The sequence below is a fragment of the Eptesicus fuscus genome, chromosome 3, assembly GCF_027574615.1.
Source record: "Eptesicus fuscus isolate TK198812 chromosome 3, DD_ASM_mEF_20220401, whole genome shotgun sequence".
Lineage (NCBI taxonomy): Eukaryota > Metazoa > Chordata > Mammalia > Chiroptera > Vespertilionidae > Eptesicus > Eptesicus fuscus.
The window spans coordinates 102,721,493-102,747,229 of NC_072475.1; the positions used below are offsets into that span (position 1 = coordinate 102,721,493).

General features: G+C 40.3%; 1 protein-coding gene across 1 annotated transcript; it reads right to left on the minus strand.

Annotated features, from left to right (window-relative positions):
- Positions 1 to 599: 599 nt before the first annotated feature.
- LOC129147587 (translation initiation factor IF-2-like) lies at positions 600 to 21,497 on the minus strand. Its single transcript, XM_054710164.1, has 2 exons — positions 21,192 to 21,497; positions 600 to 643 (listed from the first exon to the last, which is right to left on the minus strand). The coding sequence occupies exons 1-2, from the start codon at positions 21,495 to 21,497 to the stop codon at positions 626 to 628; spliced, it is 324 nt and encodes a 107-aa protein (XP_054566139.1). The 3' UTR covers positions 600 to 625.
- Between the last annotated feature and the right edge of the window lie 4,240 nt (positions 21,498 to 25,737).

The following is a 25,737-nucleotide window of genomic DNA, read 5'->3' on the forward strand; positions in this document are numbered from 1 at the left end:
AAGAAGCAGATGAACTGCTATGCTACATCAATCTAACAGCATGTGATAATGCAAACAGGGAATTTAGTAGATAGGCATTCAGAGGCAGAGGCGGATGACCTGGTTGCATAAGTCCATGGATCCTGATGAAACACTGATAGAAAGATGGCAGCTGATCCCTAAACTAGAAGGTAGAGTTTTCATAGGCAGGAGGACCTTAGGACTGCCTGCTTTATTTAATGTGTATTTCACAATGTCTAAAACAGGAACATTTTATATCTCATTTTGAATCAAAACATTCTTATAAATAGTGCAATACTGAAAAGGTAAAATGCTTCAGATGTTTAAAACAGGCAAAACTGGTTCCATCTAAACTGGATTTCTTTCACTCACACTAAATTCAGAATTTACCAACACTGAAATGTATCCCTCTCCTCTGTTACAAATGTCAAACATCTAATTTATCCATACGAAAACTTAAAAGAAAAATAAATAGAAAAATATGGCATAATCTTCTTTCCTATAATTGAAAGGCTTATCTACATTTTCTAAAAAACGGAGCAATGACACAAAATACAGTACCGTCTGGAAGTGTTTCTCCCATATGTTAAAATACTGGCTCCTGAGAACAGAGTTCTGAAACAGCTCACAATCCAAACATTTCCTGAAAATTAAGAGAAATAAGTGTTACTTCAAGTGCATCTTATCTTTAAAAAAATAGTTTGTTTTACAACAAAACCCTAACTACTGACTAAAATAAACTAACTCAGAAAACAAACAAGATTTATTGCAAGATAAAAATATTCTTAACTATACAGGCTTTCCTTGGGCAAAGCTGTTGACCAAATATGATTTTAAAAATCTGCATTATAAAATTATTTACCAAAATAGACTACTTGTTTTTATTAAATTTTTATAGTAGTCAACAGAGAGTCTGAAACAACTTTTTTTTTTTTTTCTTGACCACTGGGAACAAAATTTGTTAAACTCAGAATTGGAACCATCCTAGATGTAGAATGGCATCCACTTGAGGGAAAGTTTACACTTTCAGGAACAAAACAGTGGGTGAAATGTTTTGGGCAGGAGGCACAGTCTCCATTTAATACTGTGGTAGCTGAGGAAGCTTCACATTGGTCAGCAGGCCAAGGGCAGTGAAGCTAGTTGGAGATAAGGAAGACATGATACCAACTCCCTGGCTCCATTACAGCAGCATTCCATTTATATCAGTCACTGTCCTTATATCTGTTTTACAGTTCTAGAATTCTTAATTTCTATCCTACAGCCTATAACCTATATTCATAAATGATAGCTTAGCCCAGAAATAAGTCCATAAACCTGAACTTTAACCTCTCAAAATAAAGTAGCTATTTTACTTATTTCTTCATTTCATCAGTGGTCTTTACTATCCCTAAAACCATACACAGGTACCAAATGTCTGAGAGATGATTCCTCAATATCCTAGGAGGGAAGGCTCTTCAACCACTGTACCTCTAAGTCACTGTCTCTATATCTTGCTTATTGTCATTCTCCCTGTGAACTTTTCATTCATCTTTGAATCCCCCAATACTAGCATGATGCAAGGTACAGAGCAGATACTCAGTAAATGTCTTAATAAACCAGTGAATCTTAGAAATGCTATCAATGACTATACCATGCTGAAATAAAAAATACCATAAAAGGAAAGAAAAGTTATATGGTTCAACTACAAGAGAGAATAGTTGCCTTGCTTTAAAAAAAAAAAAAATACACACACACACACACACACACACACACACACACACACACATACTTTTATTGATTTCAGAGAGGAAGGGAGAGAGAGAGAGAGAGAGAGAGAGAGAGAGAGAGAGAGAGAGAGAAAGAGAGAGAGAGACAGAGACATCAATGATGAGGGAGGAATTATTCATCAGCTGCCTCCTGCACAGTCCACACTGGAAATCAAGCCATAACCCAGGCATGTACCATGACCAGGAATCGAACTGTGACCTCCTGGTTCATAGGTCGATGCTCAACCACTGAGCCATGCTAGCTCAACATACTTGCCTTTCTTTTAATTACTTCATTCTTTCTCTCTCTCATCCTTACCCCCCCCCCCCCACCTCAGTTCTTTATCAGCAAGACTCTTCAAGTACCTATGTCAATGCTCAGCCAACCCCTATAGACAATTAGCCTAGCTGGGTAGCAGGTATCTTTATAGGTGAATTGGGACTCCAGTCCTACTGTCTGAGGTCCTACACCCTATTGGCATGATAAATGGACATTAACACAAATCCCCTAAGCACATATTGGTAGCTCCTAAGCTACCCTCCATCAACAGCAGGAAATGTCACTTATATGTGTAAGTCAAAATACCTAGAATCAACACTAAAGGCAGAATGTTCCCCAAACTTTAGAAGACAGAAAGTATCACCTTAAAGTAGAATTATAACTATTAGAAAAAACAAATACACAAACACCCTGAAGAGACTTCCTACTGACTAAAAAGTGTGTTTTTTTTAATGTGGGTTGTTTTTTTGTTTTGCCCCAAATCATTTCCTATTAGGACACTACTTTTTCAGCAGCTAAATAAAAACATTACCAAATCATTTTACATAATAAAATTTAACCTTATTCTGACCTTCCACATAAAGCAAACAAACCTCTCTATACAATAAGATCCCATCAGAACTATGTAAGGTGATAAACAATACCTTAATTGCTTTTATTTACATGACTTTGAAACTATTCTGGGCTGAAGTCACTGACTCAAGGTCACATTACAAAAAAGTAAAATGTGTGTCCAGCCAGCAAGGTTCAGTGACTGAGCATCAACCTATGTACCAGGAGGTCAAGGTTCGTTTCCCAGTCAGGGCACATGCCTGGGTTGTGGGCTCTATCCCAGTGTGGGGTGTGCAGGAGGCAGCTGATCAATGATTCTCTCTCACCATTGATGTTTCTCTCTCTTTCCCTCCCTCTCCCTTCCTCTTAAAAAAAAATTAAAAATTAAAAGACAAGGAAAAGGATGCAATATACCCAGGAGGAATGATCTACTTAAGACAGTGTGGTAGCACCTTCTCCCTCCCTCATTAGGAGACACCAAATGCTTAGTGCCATTAACAGGTACATCTCTATTTGAAATGTATTACATACATACACACTAATTTTATAAATATAAATATGTACTAAGACTATATATTTAAATAAGTTTATCACATATTATGGCTTCCTTTATAACACCAATCTGCCTGAATAGAGACAAATGACAATTCTATACCCCAACAACATTTAAAATCAAAACATGAAACAGGGCAACTCTTTTTTTCCAGTGTCTCATAAAAATTGCTAACAACTAAAATTCAGGTTACGAAGCTATAAAAAATTTTAGGACAGGAACTGCAAAAACAGCATCCCAAGTACAGATTTTTGGTGGTTCAACTTATCATTTTTTTCGACTTTACTATGGTGCAAAAGCTAAATGCATTCAGTAGAAACCATACATCAAATTTTGAATTTTGGTATTTTCCTGGGCTAGCGATACGCTGTATGATACTCTCTCCCTTGTGACAATGGACAGTGGCAGTGGGCTGCAGCTCCCACTCAGCCAGCCATCAAGGGTAAACAACTGATACTTTACTGTGCTGGCAGCATTTTTTTGGATATTGTGTTTTGTTTTCACATCCCATCAGGTCTACAAAATGTCAATTTATGTCTTCTGCTTCTAGTGGGAAAAGGAGGAAGAAGGCAATGACTTTTGAGATGGAACTCAAGATAACTGCCCAACTGTAGGCTAATGGGAGTGTTTTGAGCACATTAAAGGTAGGTAAGGCTAAGCTATGGTGATTGGTAGATTAGGTATTACATGTATTTTCAACTTACGATGGGTTTTCAGGATGTAACACCATCATAAGTTGAGGAGCATCTGTATATTAAGGGTTTCTGCTTTTTTTTTAACCTTAACAAGCATATGTCCAACCAATTTGTTTAGAGGAGCAGAAGACTTAACATGCCTCAAAGCCAATAATGCCACATTAGTAAAACTAAGGAGGCACAATAAAATGACAGAAATTAACTACCCTAGATTAAAAGGAACAACAAATATTTTTCAAAAACCTCAGAATATATCAAAACACACAAAAACAAGTTACCTCTACAAAATATTTCCCTTCAGTTTAGTAAAATTCTAACACAAATGAGGTATTATTGGCACTTGAGTTTACTGGAGAAAAGGGAAGGAAACTATAAAGAATGGAATCTAGGTTACACTAAAAATGTTTGTCATAATGGTACAAATGTAGAACGCCAAATTTTTTTAGGTTTATTATAATATCACCAGGAAATTCATTTAAAAAGTATGTGTCCATTAAATTAGATAAATTTCCATTATTTAATTTACTACACAAGTACTTTTATACTACTCAAGCCAATCTTTTGCAATTTAGAAATGATTTAATGAAAGAGAAACAATATTATAAAATTTATGCTTTTATACCTTCTCTCCTTTGGTAGAAGGGCAAGACCTTTATCGTGTAAACCTATAATGGGTCCAAATCATTTCATTTGATGCTACTCCACAAAGAACACAGGATGAATACATATTTAAGTACCATAATCCTAAATAAACTCCAATGTCATGATGTTACTTTGTCTTTTCTAAATGAGAAATAAAACACCTCAATTTCTTTTTATAAGTTAAGCCAATTTCCTTTGGAATTTCTCAGTTGTAAAATAAAAATATTTTTAAAGGTACTAGTTACCATTATGAATCACATGTAATGTTCAGTGACCATGTCCTCTTTAGATATTTTAATTTTCTTTCTTTAAAAAGCAATTCAAGGTCTAATACAATATATCTAAGGTTGACCTTTGAACAACATGGGTTTGAACATTGTGGATCCCCTTATACACAGATATTTACATTCAATAAATACCTGTACTATTTTTTATCCATAGTTAGGATCTGTGGATGTGGAGGGCCAACTGTATGCCATCCTACCTAATAATAGACAAATATGCAAATTGACCGTACCTTCGCTATGCCCATGATGGGCCAGGAGACGCGGGGGGGGGGGCGGGACTTGGCGTGGCCGGGATAGCCAATTGGGCCAGCGGGATGCTGAGCTCGCGTCGCCAGCAGCAGCGCGAGCACAGCGTCTGCGCCATGGCTGTGCTGCGGCACAGAAGGGGCCTCGGGGGCAGCAAGCTCACGTCCCGCCGCAGACCATCAAAAGCGGGGTGCTGGGTGTCTGTCCACTCAGGCACCCAGCTCCCCCGTGATCGAAAGCGAAAGCGTGTAGGTTACCCTACACGTGCATGATTTAATCATGCACTGGGCCTCTAGTTCTATATAAGGAACTTTAACATCTGTGGATTTTGGTGTCCACAGAGGTACTGGAACCAATCCTCTAAGGATAATGAAGAACAACTTAAGTTTATGAGGAGTCAAAAGTTATACAGGGATTTTCAACTGGGGGGGGAGCGGGGGGGGAAGAGGGGAGGGCAATTAGGGAGGGAGAAGGCACACCTAACCCCAGGTGTTGTTCAAGGGTCAACTGTAATCTGCATAATTATGTAACAGGCAATTCATGGTTCACATACTGTGAGAAGTATAAAAGCAAGGGGGCCAATCAAAATCTTCTAATATTATTTCCAATGTTCTTGGTTATATTTTTATTTGAACTCAAATTTTAGGTTGGCAGTAATTTGATGATAAAGATAACTTCGTTATTTCTCAAATACTTCCTCTGTCCACCCAAATGACTGAAAGCCTTATACTCCTAAAGCTCATTGATTATGATCACAATACCTAAGTTCTAATTCATCTACATAAAATTGGGATTTTCCTTTTCATGGATGTATTAAAGCCTTTGCATATCTTTAAATGGGCCACAACCTTGAACTGAAAATAAACTATATTAATGGCATCACTCTTACAGATCTCAAAGTTAAATAAAGAGATAACTCTGAGTCTCGGTTTAGACACACTTAATTTTAACACAATGCATCAATCTCAGGTGAGCCTAGTAAATCCTCCCACAAAGCCAAGTGTGTGTGTCTTTCTATTTTTTCTTTTCCCTTTCCTCTTCCCCATGAGGTTAATGAACTAAATATTACACTTCTTAAATATATTTGATGGTATGGAGGTAAACTATCCATTAGTCTGTAAAAGAGGTACCTGAGTACTTACCAGTTCAGTATGTAAAATTAAATCCTGGACTGACAGGGTTGCTTAGGTAACACTCAGAAAAGAACAATGTGACTCCAACTATAGGGAATAAGCCATAAACACTCCATAAAATCAAGTGTATCTAGAGTAGACCATCTCTCCATTTGAAATACCTGCTATAGAATATGTTAATTCACAATTCCAATTAGGAAATATATTTCTTCCTCTTTCACCTGTTCCCTCACCCATCTTGCATTCAATTCCATAAATAGCAATTATCTCCCATTATAAAACAGTTGGCGGTTAAAACAATGAGCCAAGGAAGAAAGTACAATATTCTATAACTGACATTTACTGCATTGGCCTTGGACTTCTAATCTTTACCAGACGGGCACACAAATCAATCCATCAGCTCATAAAGGTGTGCTTTTTTAACCTCTAAAACAGATGGGATTGGCCAGAAGTGTCTGGCATGTCAAACTGCTAATCACTGCTGCCCTTTGCACAAAATAACCCACTTAAGTTGAGGCATGGTTGCACTGTAACCGACATTAGTCTGTGGGAAACCCATTTAACTGTCACACACTCCTGCCACTCCTGCTCTCCCTTAATTAAGCCTAATGCCTTATGCTTTGACCTTTTGTTCTAGTCTATTAACCCTATCTAGTACAAGTTCAATTATGCTAAACTAAAAACTTTGCTATAAAATATTAAATGCCATGCTCAAAAAATCATAAGGAACATCCTCCCAACCCTTAGCTCTATGCACCTTGTTACTCAAAGCATGCAACAGTAAAACTTCACTTTTGGAGTGATACTGATTCTTAGAGAGTCTACAGTGAAGAAGAACCAAATTATCAATCTAGTCCACCGCCTTTTTTACAAACTGAAGCCTGAAAACGCTAAATGACTCTCCCATTTCATGGTATCAGAGGAGCCTCATTGAAATCTATCTAATTTCTAGCTCTAATCTTTTATTATCCATGGTACCTCTGATTAATAAACTACCCAGCAGTGTATTATGGTTACTAATGTTTTCACCACAACTCATTACATTTTACCACCTTCTAGACTACACCACACACAAAGACCTAAAGCAAAATAAATGGGCCAATCAATAGAGCTTAGAAGTAATGTTTTCCTTTCCTCCCCACACCAAAAATTTCTAGCTCCTCACTACTTTCTTTTTTCTTTTTAAAAGTAGCAATGGTTGTTTAGAACTGCTAAATTATGCAACACTTAAATAGCAATATGCATGAATACAATTTTTTTTTCCCCTGGTGATTCATTGAAGTCTTCAATAGGGCAAATGACTTAAGATCCAGAAAGCAATTACAAGTTGCTACTTAACCCCAATGGACAAATTCACAGCTGATTATCTTTAAAATTATTTTTACACCTGATATGTATATGGATTGCTGTTCACATTTATCCGAAGTCTAAAAAATAAAAACTTTAAAATTCACTGCAAAATGAAATGAAATGTAGTCCAAACTAACAAGCTATTATCACAGGGGGATTTTTGTTTTAGTATATAATAATGTGTCTTATTATGTCTCCTTCCACTTCATATAACTACAAAACATTTTACTACTCTATACAATTAAAGGTCAATAACATAAAATAAAATTTGGATTTCTATTTATAACTCGTTAGAAAAAGCATATCAATTTTACATTTTCAAAAATTTAGAGTCAGATTTTAATTTCATATTTTTGGCTGACTGCCCAAAGGCCCAATGCCTATTTTCAAATATTAACAAATATTGTCATTTTTGCCTTTAGCAACTTGAAACCGTACAGGTTGGTTAGCGCCATTATAAAATGGAAGAGATAATAGTTTTCAAATGAAGTATCATTTAGAGTTGTGATGAAATGATGAATAATTCCAATGACAAAATTTACTACTTTTTAACAGGTAAAAAGAGAATGTGGTACAAGAGTTTAAAACTCAAAGTGAATGTGTTCATGTTATTAGAATGCTGCCTTCAAAGGAAAGTATCTCTTGGAGGAACATACACAAAGATGTATAAAATGTAAAGCATGCGGATGGATGAGTAGTCAAAACTAAAACAAACACTTGTAGCAGCAAAGCAATGATTTAGAGTTTCATTTGCATTTTTTTGCCGCATTGGCAAATAATGTTAATGCCTTAGTTATTAAGAGTCAGTTCATGAAAACAGAAATTAAATTTGGGTCTCTGCTGAGGAACTCAACAGTGAAAAATTCATACTAATGTATAGAATTGATGCACTCTATAACATATTGACTGGCAAAGAAAGGAAAAGGCAGTTTGGATACTCGCTGATGAAAGCACAAAGAAGGATATACTACACTAGGGGTCCAGTGCATGAAATTCGTGCACGGGTAGGGTCCCTAGGCAAACAGGGCCGATCTGCGGGGCGACCGGCAGGGCAATCAGGGGCCCTGGCTGGCAACCGCCTTGGCTGGCCTGGGGCCTGAGGGCTGGGGGCAGCTCCTGCATTGAGCATCTGCCCCCTGGTGGTCAGTGCACATCATAGCGACTGGGCATTCCACCGGTGGTTCTGCGGTTAGGTCAATTTGCCTATTAGGCTTTTATTATATAGGATAGTGTGCTAAGTTTTTGCTCTTTACTGAGGACAATAGTCCATTAGTCTGTATATCTTCTTTTGCTATGATTTATAAGCATGTGACTACACAGAAAAATATATGAACCATGAGAAGAGATGGTTTTTCTGTTTACAAAAGACATCTACTTCCACGCAAGCAAAATTAAGTTTAGTAAAAAACTTTGTCTTCATATAACAAAAGAAACTGGGTTAAAGTTATTTTAAGAGCATTTGTTAAATCTCAATGCTGTAAATATATAACCCAGATAATCTATACATTTTCTTTAGCATTTGAAAATTGCTAGTCTAGAAATTTCTGAGCTCCATTTTAAAATAATTTTCTCTTCTGCCTTAGCATTATTACTCTAGTTGAACATGACAGTGTTCTAACAGAAAATTCACCTCTAGAAAAGAACAAATCTCAATTTATAAAAAAATAACAAAAGAACTTCATATACTAAAGTATTATAACTTACTGGTTTGAATCAAGTCATTCTTGATACTCTAACTTTTAAGATTATTGAATGTCAAAATTTACTCTAGACATGAGATTTGAGAGGTCTCCCTCCTTTCCAACTAGTCAAATCCAATGCCATTAAATGTGTCAAACTGGTGGATTCTTATGACAACTGGAAGTGACTAAGGAACCTGCCTATAAGATTCTAGAAATATTTTGTTACATTTCCTAAAAAAAAAATTTAAGTGCTCCCCAATGATTCTGCGGACCATATTTTCTAATATATTATAAATTGAATATTTTTAAAGAAAAACATTACAAAATAACCCCAAGTGCCAAGTAATTATAATGTCACCAACAGTTAGGTTCAGTTTTCCCTTCATAATTAATATGCCTGAAAAAAGATAATAAATTTTAAGGAAGGAATATTATTCCTTTTAGAAGTTCTAACTTAACCTTTTGCACTTGGATGTCGAGTGTGACTCGACACGGTTAGCATCAGTAGCAGCTCGAGAAAAAAGCAAGCAAGTGCAAAGGGTTAAATACATTAAAGAAAAAATGAAGAACAGCAGCTATTATGCAAAACTTATCCTATATAATAAAAAGCTAATATGAAATCAACCAAATGGCGGAACAACTGGTCGCTATGATGCGCACTGACCACCAGGGGGCAAACGCTCAATGCAGGAGTTGCCCCTTGGTGGTCAGTGCACTCCCGCAGGGGGAGCGCCACTCAGCCAGAAGCCCTGAACCTGGCTCATGGCTGGCGAGCGTAGCTGTGGTGGCAGGAGCCTCTCCCACCCCTGCGGCAGTTGGACATCCCCCGAGGGCTCCCGGACTGTGAGAGGGCACAGGCCAGGCTGAGGTACTCCCCTGAGTGCATGAATTTCATGCACCAGGCCTCTACTACATAATAATTAGCAGCTATCTATACTAATAAAAGCCTTGAGGGTGATCAGGCCAGCAGGGGAGGGCCTTTGGGGGCAATCAGACTGGTAGGGGAGCAGTTAGGCATCAATCAGGCCAGCAGGGGAGTGGTTAGGAGGCGATCAGGCTGGCAGGCAGAAGCAGTTAGGGGTGATCAGGCAGGCGAGCAGTTAGGAGCCAGCGGTCCCGGATTGTAAGAGGGATGTCCAACTGCCGGTTTAGGCCCAATCCCTGTGGCCTAAAGCGGCAGTTGGACATCCCCTAAGGGGTCCGAGATTGAAGAGAGTGCAGGCTGGGTTGAGGGACAACCCCCCCCCACCAGTGTATGAATTTTGTGCACCGGGCCACTAGGTATAAACTAAAGGCTCAGTGCACAAAATTTGTGCACTGGGGGGAGGGGGTGTCCCTCAGCCCAGCCTGCACCCTCTCTACTCTGGGACCCCTCGGGGGATGTCCGACTGCCGGTTTAAGCCCACAGAATCGGGCCTACACGGGCAGTCGGACATCCCTCCCACAATCCAGGACCGCTGACTCCAACTGCTCACCTGCCTGCCTGATCGTCCCTAACCGCTTCTGTCTGCCAGCCTGATCACCCCCTAACCACTACCTTGCCAGCCTGATCGATACCTAACTGCTCCTCTGCTGGCCCGATTGCCCCCAACTGCCCTCCCCTGCCGGCCCAGTCACCCCCAACTGCCCTCCCCTCCCGGCCCAGTCGCCCCCAACTGCCCTCCCCTGCTGGCCCGGTCGCCCCCAACTTCCCTCCCCTGCAGGCCCAGTCACCCCCAACTGCCCTCCCCTGCCGACCTGGTCACCCCCAACTGCCCTCCCCTGCTGGCCTGATCGCCCACAACTGCCCTCCCCTGCCAGCCATTTTGTGACTACACAGGGGCAGCCATCTTGTGATTTGGGCGCAGCCATCTCCTGACCACCTTGGGGTGCCCATCTTGTGACCACATGGGGACAGCATCTTGTGCGAGCGCGTGATGATCAATTTGCATATTACCTCATTATTATATAGGATACACAGAGGCTCCATTCCTGACCGTCCCCACTAAAAAAGCCAGATTTTCCCAAGAGCTGGCATAGGCACAGTGCAATTCAACAAATGTTTATAACAGCCTTATCTGTGCCAGGCAACTACAGCACTGACAACACACTGATGAATATACTCCTATTCATGGGGCTTTCCCTCTACTGAGGAAGACAGACATTACACTAAGCAAGTGTGACCATTACAATGCAGAGAACCATGAGAGACAAATGGATCTTGTTAGAGGCTTGGGGACTGTCTCAGCATCTATGCTCTTTCTCACTGTCCCATAGTGGGAATATTTCTTTCTTGTTTGCTTCACCAAAGTCAGGAATGTGGTCTGTCTGTGGCCCACATAAACAGCTACCATTAGATTTCTTCTCTCTTGCTTTCTTTCTAGGGGGTAGACCCAGGGGGTTGGTTCAGGGCACATTATCAGCAAAGGTCCACACAGTGCCCTCTCATCTTGTTACCTATTCACAGGAGAATACGGGAATGGGGTCCACAATCTTCACATTATGTTCCCAATTAAACCCACAGACCCACTCACCTCCATTAATGGTTTTAGGACATTACTTTTCAGTAGTAAGTAGAGCTGGCCTGTGAGTATTCTGATCATACTAGTTGACTAAAGGTACCTGGCTCTGTTAATCTACAAAAAGAAGTTCCCCTGCTGATTTTTAAAATAGAACTATGTATTTACATACAGAAACAAAGCTGAGGAACAGATGTGCACGTGTACTGTAAAATTTCTTTTTAAATCTTCAGCCTAAAAAGTACATTCCAAGTACCAGAATATCAAATAAATCATAAGACGGTTCTGAAGACCATGTTTTAATAGCATGCGAAGAAAACAGGCTACAAAAATAAGGATGACATAATTGGCCTTTTCTCACTCTCCTTCTTAAGAAGACCCAGTCCTTCTGGTCATCACAGATCCTTCCTATGTGTTTGCTTGGACTACGCTTTAACACCTGAAACACAAGCCCCTCATTCTGAGACTGATTTAGTAAAAACCAAAAAAGTGTGAAATAAATTAAGACTTGGTTTCTTATCCTGGGTTTACCCAACTGCTAGCTATATGAGTTTAAAATTTCTTTAAATTCTTAGGGCTCAATTTCTTCCTGTGTAAAATATAGGCAATAAATGTTAAAGAAATTTTTAATTACCAACAATAATAAAAATGTGGAATTAATCATTTACCCAACTGTATCACAAGAATACCCTTAATAAAAAAAATAAAAATAAAAATAAAAGGATAAGTGAGAAATTGAAAAGGAAAAATAGGGGGAAGAGGAAACAAAAATAAAGAAAAAAAGACCGCCGAAACCGGTTTGGCTCAGTGGATAGAGCGTCGGCCTGCGGACTCAAGGGTCCCAGGTTCGATTCCGGTCAAGGGCATGTACCTTGGTTGCGGGCACATCCCCAGTAGGGGGTGTGCAAGAGGCAGCTGATCGATGTTTCTCTCTCATCAATGTTTCTAACTCTCTATCCCTCTCTCTTCCTCTCTGTAAAAAAAATCAATAAAATATATTAAAAAAAAAAAAAGAAAAGAAAAAAAGGTATATCAGTACCAAATGGTAGCATTTATCACTATTTGGTATACAGTCCACACCAACCACCTATCCTATGTGCTTTTCATTAAGCAAGATGCCTCTATAAATTGACTTGACAATGGGGAAGTAGAACAAGGTACCTCTGAGACAGTATGTTTAAACCCAGAGCATCCATATCAAATTCTCTTCTAACCAAAAAACCTAAGGTTTCTATGAAATTACTTCAACTTGTGAAAGCCCAAGTCAAAAAAAAAAAAAACAAAAAACACACACTATAATAATAAAAGAGTAATATGCTAATTAGACCGGACAGCCAAACGACCTTCCAGATGTAGCAGGGGCTGCGAGGGCCGAGGCAAGCCGCTGCAGCTGCGAGGGCTGAGCCCCTTGCACGAATTTAATGAATCGGGCCTCGTGTGTGTGTGTGTGTGTGTGTGTGTGTGTGTGTGTGTGTGTGTATACACACATACACACACACATATATACAAAAGTTAAAAAAGAAGAAAGAAAATGTGACAGCGATTCAGGTCAATCATGGATTACCAAGATAGGTAAGAGTAACATTTTACTAACAAAGTGAACAATGGGGCATTCATTGCTTGAGTTTTGCCTCAATAACACTGGGTAGTGGGAAAGAACCTGATGGTGAATAAAGCAACTTCCATCTTTAATCCTTGTCTATTTTAATTAAACTTGTAAAAAGGCATGAATGGATTAAAGAAATAATATATGGATCTGAACTCCAGAAATATATATTTTCCCCCAGACTGTTCACTAAAACAATTTCTCTCTTATTTGGCTAGATACACTATATTATCTTAATAAATCGTAGTAAAACATTTCTCTGCAGCTTTTATACAAACACTTTTGTTTATCCAACATTTACTTGGCAATTCAAAAATCCAAAGCTCACTAGAAAATATTATGTATAGGAGACTTACATCTCCAATATAGTTTCAATTTGACTATACCTTTTAGTGTAGAGGGAACCACTAAGCTTGATTCTTTTGGGTTCAAAATTCCATAAATTTTAAATGAGGCAAGTAAAAAGATTTGGAGAGATTTATAACCCCATTTCTCATTACCTCAACAATAAAAGAATATGCCCAATGTGTACTTTAAAAATACTATATGCTACACACCTCCATATCTCAAAAATATTTTTCCTCACCATGGTCTACTCCCAAAATGAAGCTAAATACTCCTCATCTCTTTATTTCTGCTTCCCTCTGATAAACTCACAAATGCACTATCAATTTCCTCTTTTTATTGCAAAACCTAGTTTATTAGTATAGGATAGTCTTTAAAATAAAATTATTGTGGATGAAGATAGGGCAATAAAAAAAAAAATCACATAAAGAACTGTAAGTCAGGAGGTTTAACTTTTCAACCAGGAAGAGCTATGGCTCTGAATTTGCTACAACTGCTCCTTGAAGTGGGCAAACGTAATTATCCTTGGGAATACCTGAATTAAGACCATAACAAACTATTTTAATGAATTATATCAAGAAACAGTTGCTTTCTCTGCCTCAAAGAACACGATGGTAATTCTGTGGTACACTTCACAGGGGTTAGCACTGATTGCATCGTTGCCCTGGTGAAGACATTTCCCCAGTAAGCACAGGGAGCAGGACATCAGCTCTGACAACTGACATCAACTGCTGCAGAAATCATACACTGGAAGTGATGTCCCTTCCCAGCAAGACTGGTCTGAGAATCCAGGCTAGGTAGACTATGTGCTGCATGAGTTCTGTGGCCATCAGACTGCGAGCAGGGTTTTTTGATGATTTTCTAAAAATCAAAGAGAGACTGGTTTTCTCTTCAAATGATGGCATACTCTCAGGAAAAAGCAAATTGTTATCAATGAAATTAGCTTTGTGACCTCAGGCAAGTTACTCAGGCATCCCTCAGACTACTAGTAGGTTTCTTTATCTGTAAAATAGTGAAAATGATACCTATATGTCACTGGGGAACTGTCAAGTGACCAGCACAAAATCTTCCTTTCCCTGCTCTTCATCCCAATAAAAAAGGCTAAAGACAAGTAACTAGAAAACAACTGTTTTATAGTTCAAGTTTTTACCCAATCATCTCTACTCTCCTTTTAAAACAACAGGCTTGAAATCTTTACTGTATATTGTCAACAAGAGCATATATTGATGTATAGTCAGAATTCCCGAATTTAAAAATCAAATCTTATTCCTTTATACAGATTCTACGGATGTTGCCCAGAGATATAAAATGATGCTCCTTTTATCTGTATCATATTGTTTTAGTAGCAGAATCTAAGCTAGAAAAGTATGTGTGAATAACAAAACAAAAATACTTTTAAAATGCTTTTCAAAAATCAAACTTGAGCCTACATGACCCACTGTGCAAATATTCCCTTTAAGAGTAAAAATATAACTGATTAACTTATTTTGAAGATATTTCTATATCCCATTTGGGAGTGTTTCACATGTTTTCAAATAATTTTTCTCCTCTTTTTTCTGTCCTCCTTCCATTCCTTAATTTGTCTTTTTTCCATTGTATAAATCTACCACTTTATTGTAGAACATTAAAGACTGTTTCAAAAAGCAGTTGTAATCCTTTAAGCAATTCACATCTCTTGATTTTTAGATAAGATTCCTCAAGAGAGAAGTCCCATTTTATTCTGAACTTCTGACTCCAACTTTCATTGTGTCCTGTTACATGTCAGGCTCTATCTATATTGTCATTAAATCACCAAAACAATATAATACTATTCTCATTTTAAGGTTGAATATAAATGCAATTTCCTATCTTACTATCGCAGTGCTAAATTATCATCTGATTTTTTAAATTCAGCAACATATTAACATGTTCACGTTATGTACAGTACAGGCAAATTCAGCAATTAAAAGCACAAAATTACAAAAAACTAGCTTACCCACAAAAAGGCTTAAGTTTTCTTCTCATCTATTTTAGCTGTTAAAGAAAAGTAAAATAAAGCATACTACTAACAACAAAAGCTTCTAATTCCTCAACCCATTAGCAAATTATAGATTTGAAAACAAGGAGTGGCCCTAACTATCATTTAACAGGTGACTAAAAAATGACTTTCTTAATTAGAAGTCCAAGGGTGAAAGACTCCTTTCCACCAAAGCTCTGAATAAACACCAACATCAGGTCAATGAGAGTTGGCCTAGGCCCCCTGGTATCTTAAGCTGATGACTCAAATTCCCAACAGGCTTCCAGTTTAAGATTTCTTGAGACAGTAGGCTTAGTCACACAAGTGACCTGGAATTTAAGTCAAATAAGGGTCTCTTCCTTCCATTCTTAAATATATTTTTGTTAAATGACACAAAGCTAAAGAGGAATATGGGTTTTAATTTAGAACTTTATTCAGAGGCATACAAAGTTTAAAGATGTTCTGGGGATTCTGAACCACGTTAGCTTTGAATTCAAAACGTAACTATTAACCCTGTCAGAGAAGCAATTCTATTTCCAAGTTTCTTAACAAAATGTTTTTTTATTCTAGCCCTATTTATTGAAAGAGGGAGGAAGGGAAGAAGGGAGGGAGGGAAAGTGGAGGGAAGAAGGTGGGACGAGAGGGAGGGATGATGGTTGGTTGGATGGATAGATACCACAAGCACCTTCCTAGCTGAAGCTTCAATCCAACAAATTCTGGAGTTCTTCTTAAATTTATTTTGACCAAAAAACAAATCAGATGAGTTATAATTTCTGTAACAGGTAATTATCTTTAAAATTATCTTCAAGAACAATCCATGTTAAAATCTGTTATAGCCTTTTAAAAATAATCTTAATACTACTAAGTAAACAGAGTGAGTCCTTTTTACTTCATATCTCCAAAAAGTGACTTTTTTCTATATCTATGAGTTGCCAGTCTTCTAAATTCTTCAAATTTGCTTCTCACTATATTACTTCTAGAGTTCTAGACTAAATGTTATCTCCAGCATGGTTCAAAGTATTAATTTTAACAAAATCCTAATAGTCGTAAAATGTATCACATTTACAATTTCCTCATTGTTCTTCTCAATATTTTACGATCTTAAAAAACTTATCTTATGTTCCTAAAATACCACAAGTTTTGTAGTGCTTTATTTTTACTATTTGCAAAATAGTGTAGGAACCCATTTGAATTTGCAAAATGCAGAGTATGTACTATATATAAATGACAGCAATTAGTAAAAAGGTCCTACTTATCTCAATCTTTATATTTAGTTTGAAAAAAATAAAACCACCCTTTCTGTAATTATTTACATCAAATATCCTATTATCAGATATCCTATCAAAGAGTTCTCCAGTTAACCACCCAAACCTCAACATTCTGTTTTCCATGTTCAAATAAGACCACTGGAAAATACCAGATCTTAAAAAGAATAATTTAAAAAAAAAAAATCTAATATTAATTCATTTTCCCCCAAAACTATAATTTCTGGTTCTATTCTGGCAACCAATGTTGATCCTCTTTTAGATATATTTAAGAGAAATTTAAAAAACAAAGTGCACAATGCACAAATGGGAAATTTGTCATTGCTCCCCCTCAAACAACCACTATTTATGTAATATTGCTGCTCTTATAAAAGGGAATCCATTACCATCAGCAATTCATGTCCCTGCTTCAGCATCAGATGCAAACAGGATACAGAAACAAGATCTCTCTCATTTACTTTTTGTTCATTGCAACCTCTGGACATAATCCTCAGTTCCATTCCATCAGCCTGCTTCATCATCTGACATGCCTGATTTTTACCTTCTCAAGTCTTACTGACTATCCTGGTGTTCTATTTCTCTGATTGTTGTGTCACCTAAATACCTGCAGAATGAGTTTGCTCCCCACTCCCACAGTCCCTTCAAAAAACTTCAACTTAAGGATATGCATCTTGAACAATTCAATTCATGCCTTTGAACTCATTATCCTGAAAGTGCTCCCCCCCATCCCCCGGCGCAATTCTGTTGAAAATGTTCAACTTTTCAATAGTAATAAAAAGTTGCTTTTCATAAAAATATTTCTCCAGTTGGAAGACATGGGTACAAAGGACTTCATTAGAAGAGCAAATGCTTTTCCCCCCCATCTTCATCCACGTAACAGTAAATCATCATTAAAACAAAACAAAACCGACCCTGACTGTGTATCAGCCACATGGAGTGGCACACAGAAAAAGCACAAGAATAAAGAACCTTCACCCCCCACCACAGCCAAGAATAGAAGCAACAAATGAAGAAGGCTTTTCATAGACAAAAACATCCAAAGATGTAGCAGCTATTTATTTTAGAAAAGGAGACCAGAACTAGAGCAATAAAGAGAGGCTTAGCATAGACTAGAACTCCTTCTTCTCTATTAACCTACACTTTAAAAACTAATCCTGAATTTTAAAAGGCAAAACTGAACCTATCAAAATTTTAATTAAACAAATTTTCCTCATAAAAATGAGATGTTTTGAACTTATTTGGGGCAGTATTATCTTTTAACCTGATACACAAAACTAGTGTTTTTAAGTTTCTTACAATCTTAAAGTTTTAAAATTAAAAACCTAATTCCTTTAATGTCAGATATCCTTAGCCACTCTGGTTTAAAATTACTTCTATGCCAGCATCTTCTAGTACTGATTTGCAATGGAATCTGTATAATTAATACTAACATTCTTCCCTCTAATAGTTCCAGAGAGCCAAGGATGACATCTCCTTGTATCCCTATTTATTCCACTGGATTGACATGTTTTACCTCATCTGTCACCTTCCATAAAATTCTGCTTTCAGATATGACTTAATTCATTTTTAGTTGTCCTCAATATTCTAAAATAGTGATGTTTGACAGAATTAATAGTGTTCTAGTTCTCTCTGTTCGACTGGTATTTAATTAAAGATCCCGGAGGCCTTCTTTTTCTCGGGTTATACCATTTAAAGAGGAACATTACTTCCTCCATGGACAATATAAGCCACGTGGCAACAAGGCTGCCTTCCTAAGGTCTCCCATTTAACAGATTGCTTTATTATCTGTAAACTTCCAACAAGGCAGATTACCCCTTTATTTCACGTTGATTTTACTTTTCACATCTCTGAACCACAATTCTACTATAGCCTACATTCTCTTTTACCTTTGAATTTCCAGAATGTTTTGGAGTTTTAACATTCCCTTATATTTTTATTTTATCATTGCTTTTGTTTCAACCTGGACCTCAAGGAGTCCGAATGGAATTTAAATTCTTGAAGATTTCTTGAATCTCTGGTAACAATGCAGCAAGTCTTTAAGCAATGAGAGCTACCTTGGGACACAAACTGAGAATACCTGTTTTAAATTCTTCTGAATTAGTATCTTTTGGAGAACAGCCCACTCAACTTAATATGTCATAACTTTCAATTCTAAAGGTAGCACGGATCATTTAAATTGCACTTGCTATTTAATACACAAATATTTGTTCTCTTGGATTGCCTTTTGTAAGCTAGCACTTCTTAATCATTTTTTAGGTCTATTGGAAACCACAAGAGACATGTCAATTTAAGCAAACTTCAGGAGCAATCAACTAACAAACAGACTCTAGGTGGTGGTATAGGTTATTTTTTTCCCCAGGATGTTTTGCTCTTAAAACTCCAAGAGTCAGAAGAGCCTTTAGCTTCTTTTACAAACACTTCTTTATTGGGAACTTACAATATTTCAGGGTGTTTACATTAGTAAAATCCAAGTTCTGCATAGTTCTGAGACACATGCAAGAAGTGGGTCTAAAGCAAGTCTTCCCATAGGTGTAAAATCTGGTTTTCAACTACCTCGAAGGCACTACAGAGAATTCATTTGAGTAAAACCAACTATCTATATTTTCATTTTTATTTTTCTTCCCTCACATACCTCAGGCACTTTCAGAGGTTAAGCATGGAAAGGGGTCTTTCCCCATGAGAATGTATGCAACAGACTAGAGTAACAATTCTGCAGCCTGCAGGGTAAGAGCTGTTCTGCTGACTGACCCTTCTTTGTCTCCAGGAACTAATTCCGGGCAGAGAAAAGTTACTATTGGTCACGAAGCCACTAGCCTCTGAACCAGTTAAACCCAATCCCCATTACCTAATGGCTGGGCAAAACCAGTGCAAGTTACTTCGAAGTCGAAACACATTTCAACATATTACAGGCAGCAACCCACATTAGGTGCCAGGCACTTGAAGCACCATTTGTTTAAAAAGTCCACTTATTTCAGTCTCTTCAACAAAGGTAGCACACTGGTCATTAAACACTGAATGAGCCCATCAGGAAGGGGCCACCCACTTGCTAAGCCTATGATTCACTAATAAGCAGGTTCAATGCAATTCATAACCTTAAAGAATAAACTTCCAAAGCCCTTTACTTCACAATCGCCCCCCCCCCAATAATAGAAAGAGCATTTATCTTATATAACCCGATAACCTTATCACGTTGGATACCTACAGACGGTCTCTCTTCCTCTAAAGACAGTTTTTCAGAACAATCTCACATTTGATCCTTTACATTCCTGGAGACAAACTGCAACTTAGTTGCACCAACTGAGTAAAAATCCTTGTAGCTGGGAACGTCTTAATTTTTTTTTTTTCCAAAATACAATGTCCTATTAAAACACTATTTTAAAAACTCAAGAGTACTTATCATTCCGTACTTTTACTATCTTCGAAACCCAATCTGGCCACGAAGGAGCTAGAAGGCAGAAACTCCTGAAATGCTCCCGAGATCAACATGTGTCACAGGCTCCCAGCTTGTCCACCTCCGAGACACAGTGGATTCCTTTGTTCCTTCGGCCTGAACACCAACTGGACTGAAATTGGGAAACTACTTTGGGAAAGATGGGAGCATCTGCAGAGTATGTCCAGGGACGCCTTCCCTAAAGCGGCGGCACTCACTAGAGAACACCGAGGCAGGAGGAGAGGAAAGAAGCCCCCCGGTCCTGGCTCCGGGTAAGGTGATGGCCGAGGCCTCGGGTCCACGGAGCCTGGCCCGCGGGAGGGCAACGACTCGTACCGACGACCCGGCCGGGGGCTTTGGTGGGGCCGGAGCGCCGTCCCCCTTCCCGCTCGCTTTTCCTGCCCGGGTTCCCGCGAGCACCGAGTCGGGAAGCGCCGGCGAGAGGCGGCGAGCTGCGCCCGGCGCCGCCCCGGCCGCCCCGGCCGCCCCGGGCAGCAGGACCGGGAGGAGCGCGGCGAGGAGCGCCCGAGGGGGCAGCGGAGCGCCGCGACCCGGGCCCGGTCACCCGGCCCGCGCGGCGCGCGGCGGCCGCCCCTCGACCCGGGACGGGCACGGACCGGCCGGCGAGCCCGGGGCCAACCGCACAACTTGCCGGCCCCGCCGCCCGGGCCCGGAGAGTTCCCGGGGGACGCGGCGCCGGCGGGAGGGGCGGGACTCCCCGGGAACGCGGCCCCCGCGCCGAGCCCACCCGCCGCCGGCACCCGCTCCCGCCGCCCGGTCCTCGACGCCCCGCGGCCCTGCCGCCCACGCCGACGCCGAGGGCCGCGCTCCCGGCCGTTTCCGGCGGCGCCGCCGCTCCGAGGACCCCGGCCGCCGCCGCACTCACCCGAGGCGCCGCGGCTCCGCGCCCGGGCTCCGTCCGGCTCGCTCCGCGGAGGCGCCCGCGCCCGACCTCCCCCGGCGCCCGGCGAGCTCTTCCCTTCGGGTGCAGTGGCGGACGCGAGGCCACGGGCGGGCGTGGGCCGTGCCGTCCCCACCTCGCCGCCGCCGCCGCCGCCTCCCGAGTTCGGGGCTCTGCTGCAATGCCTGCGCGGCTGCCTCCGAGCGCCTCGCTCCCGCCGCCCGCCGCCGCGCTCCTCCCTCCGCCGCCCGGCGGCCGCGGCCGGCCCCTCCCCTCGCCTCTCCACGCCATTCAGCGCTCCAGCCAAGTTTCTTAACCCTTTTTTCCCCTCCCGCCCATTGTCCCCGGGGCCGCAGGAAGCCGCTCGGGGCCGCGCGGCTCGCGGGAGCCGAGGACCCCTCGGCGGGCGGTTTTCCTCCCGCCCCGCCCTCCAGACGGCCGGGCGGGGGCTGCGGGGCCCCGAGGCGGCGGGCCGGCCCCCGGGCTCCCGGCTCCGTCCCGCCGCCCCCGACCGCACGGCGCCCGGAGAGCCCCCCCCGTCCCTGGGGCCCGGGGCGTCTTTCTGGTTACAAAGGCCACGGGCTCTCTTTGGGGGCACAGCGTGGGGCCGGGGGCCCCGCCGGAGTGCTGGCGCCTTGGGCGTCCCTCCTCCCATTTCCCCCCACGACTCGCGTCCCCTGGGCTCCCTCACCCCGACTTCCTCCTCCCGGTAATCTGCTTGTCCTGCTTTAATCTTGGGGACCGGCACTAACTCCAGGTCACTCTGACCCCACGCCCAGCACGTAGTAGGCGCCCGGGAGTGAGCGCGGAGGGCCGCCGGGCGGCATCGTGGAGGGAGCCCGCAGGGTGCCCCCGGGGGCCGGGCTCCGCTCCGGCGGCTTTGTGTCGGCGGAGCCTCCGGCGGAGTCCGTCCGCGAACCCCCGCATCCCGGGGAAGAACCTGACCCCGCAGGACAGGGCTAGAGGAAGAGGGCCGCGCTGCTGGGGCAGCTTCTGCAGCTCCGGCTCCGAGTGAGAAACAACAGTTACATCTCCAGGCCCGGGCGGCAGCGCTGTGGAGCCTCGGAGCTGCCTGCAGCCTAACCTTGCTGAACCCGCCTCTAATTTGGGGGGATACGGATTGGTGAAGAGAGAAAGTGGAGGGAGGAGGGTGTCATAGGAAACCGTAATTTCTCCGTTCTTATATCTGCTCTTATAAAATCTTACCCTCCGCACAGCTCACTAGATTTATTCACACCCCCTTCCATACTTCCCCAGATATCAGGTTGCTTTTTGACTCTAGCATCTAGCATTTAGGAACTCGCCGAGAGAAAGATTACCAGGGGAAATGGGTGTCATTGCTGAATTGCGCCTAATACAAAAAACGTCAAAAGTGCAGCTTAGCCTTGCCTGAGCTTTGAAATGGCATGCCTGTGTTAAATAACACACTTATTACACAAAGCAAATGAGCAATGAGGCACTCCATTCTTGTATGTAGGTTTTCATACCCTTTAGAATTCTATTCTTTGAAAAAGAGTTGCTTGTGACTTTTTAAAAAAATTATCCAAATCCTAAAACAGTATTCTATGCCTGTTATATAATGGCTGTACTGTGCATTTAAAATTTCATTTAACCTTTAAAAATGTGAGAGTTTTGGAATACTTCATAATCTTAAAAGTGGAAGCATTTTTTAAAAAAAATAAATACTTCATAAATCCAGCACTGAGCACAGTGCTGGGCACCTGATAGGACTATTTTTCTGAATGGTAATGGTGCATTTTAGAACAATTATTTTACATCATCCTAGTGATTTCAACTGTGCAGTCAGTTGCTATCATGTATAGCTTAAACCTCAGATGATAGCTCATTATTTGCATATACCACAGTTTGAAATCTCCAGGTAACGTAACAAATCTGCTGTTCTATAATGCATCATTTTCCCAGGATTGATCCAAAGCTAATTGTTCCAGTTACAGCATAATTTGAGCTTGGCCCTTTAAGAAGTCAAACTCACTTTTTGAAAAACTGTTTTCAATTTGTTATACAAAGTTCTAAAATCTATTATAAATGTTTCTATTAAGCAGTTTACTGGACTTCATTCAGCTTTTTAAAACAAAATTCAGGGTTAATTTTACTTAAAGTATTGATTGTAGTGGGTTGTAGTAGATTCAACAAATACATCAAGTTCCCATCATATATTAGGCTCCTTCCTAGGTGTTAGGGATGTTCCCAGGAGGTATGTAAGTTGCAAATCGCTGCATTGAAGGACTCTAGGACACAATGACCTAGTGATTATCTCTGTCTTGTAGTTTCTATCTCTCTCCCCCACTTGACTAAACCAACAATCCGTTGTCCTTTCTCTGTTGCCAGCCTGCCTGCCTCTAATATCCTCCTCCTCTTCTGATTGGCAGCTTCTAGTCTGGTGCAGGCTGGGAATCCAGAGAGCCTCACTTTTCAGAGTTCAATCTAAAGTAAAAATCTGTTTCTGTATATAAGGGACTTGTGCTCACCAAGAAGTAAGGCCTATGCACCTTAGTGCATAGACTTTGGGACAGATATTTGGACTGCTCAAACGTTGCTTTAAAAAGCATTTTTTTTTTCTTCTTAACTGGTGTTTAGATCATTGAGATTGGTTGTATCTCCTAATAAGTGAAGTTACACTTACCTGCCTTGCCCTCCAACACAAGTGTTAAGAAGTCCACTGCCATATGTTAGATGACTTAACAAAGTTACTCACCTCTTATTATTTATCTATCTTTTCAGCCTCACAGAAATCCAATTATTGAAATCCTGAGCTTTTTTTTTTTGATAGTACATTAATGTTAAATTAAGTGCAAACATTTTATAGAATACATTTTTACTTAATCATGCTAACTGGAGCCATTTTGTTTTTGTTCTTTGTTTTTAAAAAATCAATACCTAAATTTCCTGGCTAGGAGAGTCATTGCAAGGATACTGGGGCATATGTGTAATATAAGATTGCCTATTCAGTAATTTGTATTTTTTTATTTTATATTTCAATTACAGTTGCTATCTAATATTATTTTAGTTTCAGGTGTACAACATAAAGGTTAGACATTTATATAACTTAATGAAGAAATCCCCCTGATAAGTCTAGTACCCACCTGACACCATACAGTTATTACAGTATTATTGACTGTATTCCCTATGCTGTATTTTCCATCCCTTTGACTATTTTGTAACTGCCAATTTGTACTTCGCGGTTCCTTTACCTTTTTTACCCAGTCTCCCAACCCTCTCCCAGTAATTTGTATTTTGAAGATAACTTTCATTTTAACCAATTATGAAGTGAAAAAAAATGCCCTTCAGTTTATATACTAAACATGAGTATTTTTATGAACCAAGGGTTTCCTTGGGATCACATACTTATAGTGCAGGCTTAATATGTTCATGTACCACAAAGAAGTAGCCTGGGAAAGGTATGTTTATGATGTGCTCCCTGAATCTGTCCTGTCACAGCATTTTCTGTATCACTGTGTGCCGGGTGTTGACTTGTCTGCATTCCACTCCAAAGGCAAGTTCTACAGGCACAGGGTTCATTTCCCTATTGTCCACATTTGCATACTCCCACTACCTATCTCTGTGCTCAGCAAACCATAGGCATTCAGTAGATTTGGGGCAAGATATTGTCATATCCCAGAGGACAGAGTGTTTATTTTTACTTGGGTGTAAGATGAGGTGTGAGATGAGGGAATTCAAAGAAAATTTTACTGAGAAAATAATGCTTCAACTGATTATTAAAAGGTAAGAAGAATTTGCCAAGTAGGCAAAGTGGGAAAGGGGCTCTCAGTAGAGGAAAATGATTGTTTAACACTAGAGTGGGGTGAAGTAAACAAAAATATACATTGGGAAGTATTTGAACCCACATTATACACTTTGAACTAGTGACTAATGAACTACGACAACTGACAAAAATATAAATAGGTCGAACTCCAGCATAGTTACACTGATACAGTCTCTTAGCCTCTAGAGAAATAAAAACATAAAGCAAGCCACAAATGTAAGCTGCATATGCACTTTAAAATTTTCTAGTACTTACATTTATAAAATAGAAAGAAACAGGTAAAATTAATTTTAATAACATACTTTATTTGAACCAATATATAAAAAGTATTATTTCAAAGTGTACACAACATTAGCTATTTTACATTCTTTCATTTTCACTAAGTTTTCATACTCCAGTGTGGCTTTTATACTTATGGCACATCTCCATTTGGACTAGTCACGTTCAAGTGCTCAATGGTTGAATGTGGCTGACGGCTGCAATACTGGACACTATTACTCTAGAGAATGGATGAATTCTTTTTTGGATGAATTCTTTAATAAGGTAGTTAAAAAAATTTTAGAGATGAAAATTTAAACCTTGTTAAATTTAAGGTTTCATTTGTTGGTTATTGGTGTTTAGCTATACCATGTTATAAAGATTACTTTCTTGTGTCTGGGCTTTTATGAAAATTAGAGAATCAGCAAAGTTTTCATTTTATGTGCTCTCTAGCCACAATTACTCCTGTCTCTATTAACTGTGGTGGTG

What these genes read in the sequence shown, in the direction of transcription:
- LOC129147587 (XM_054710164.1), bottom strand. Translation starts at nt 21,497, where the DNA reads ATGGCGTGGAGAGGCGAGGGGAGGGGCCGGCCGCGGCCGCCGGGCGGC.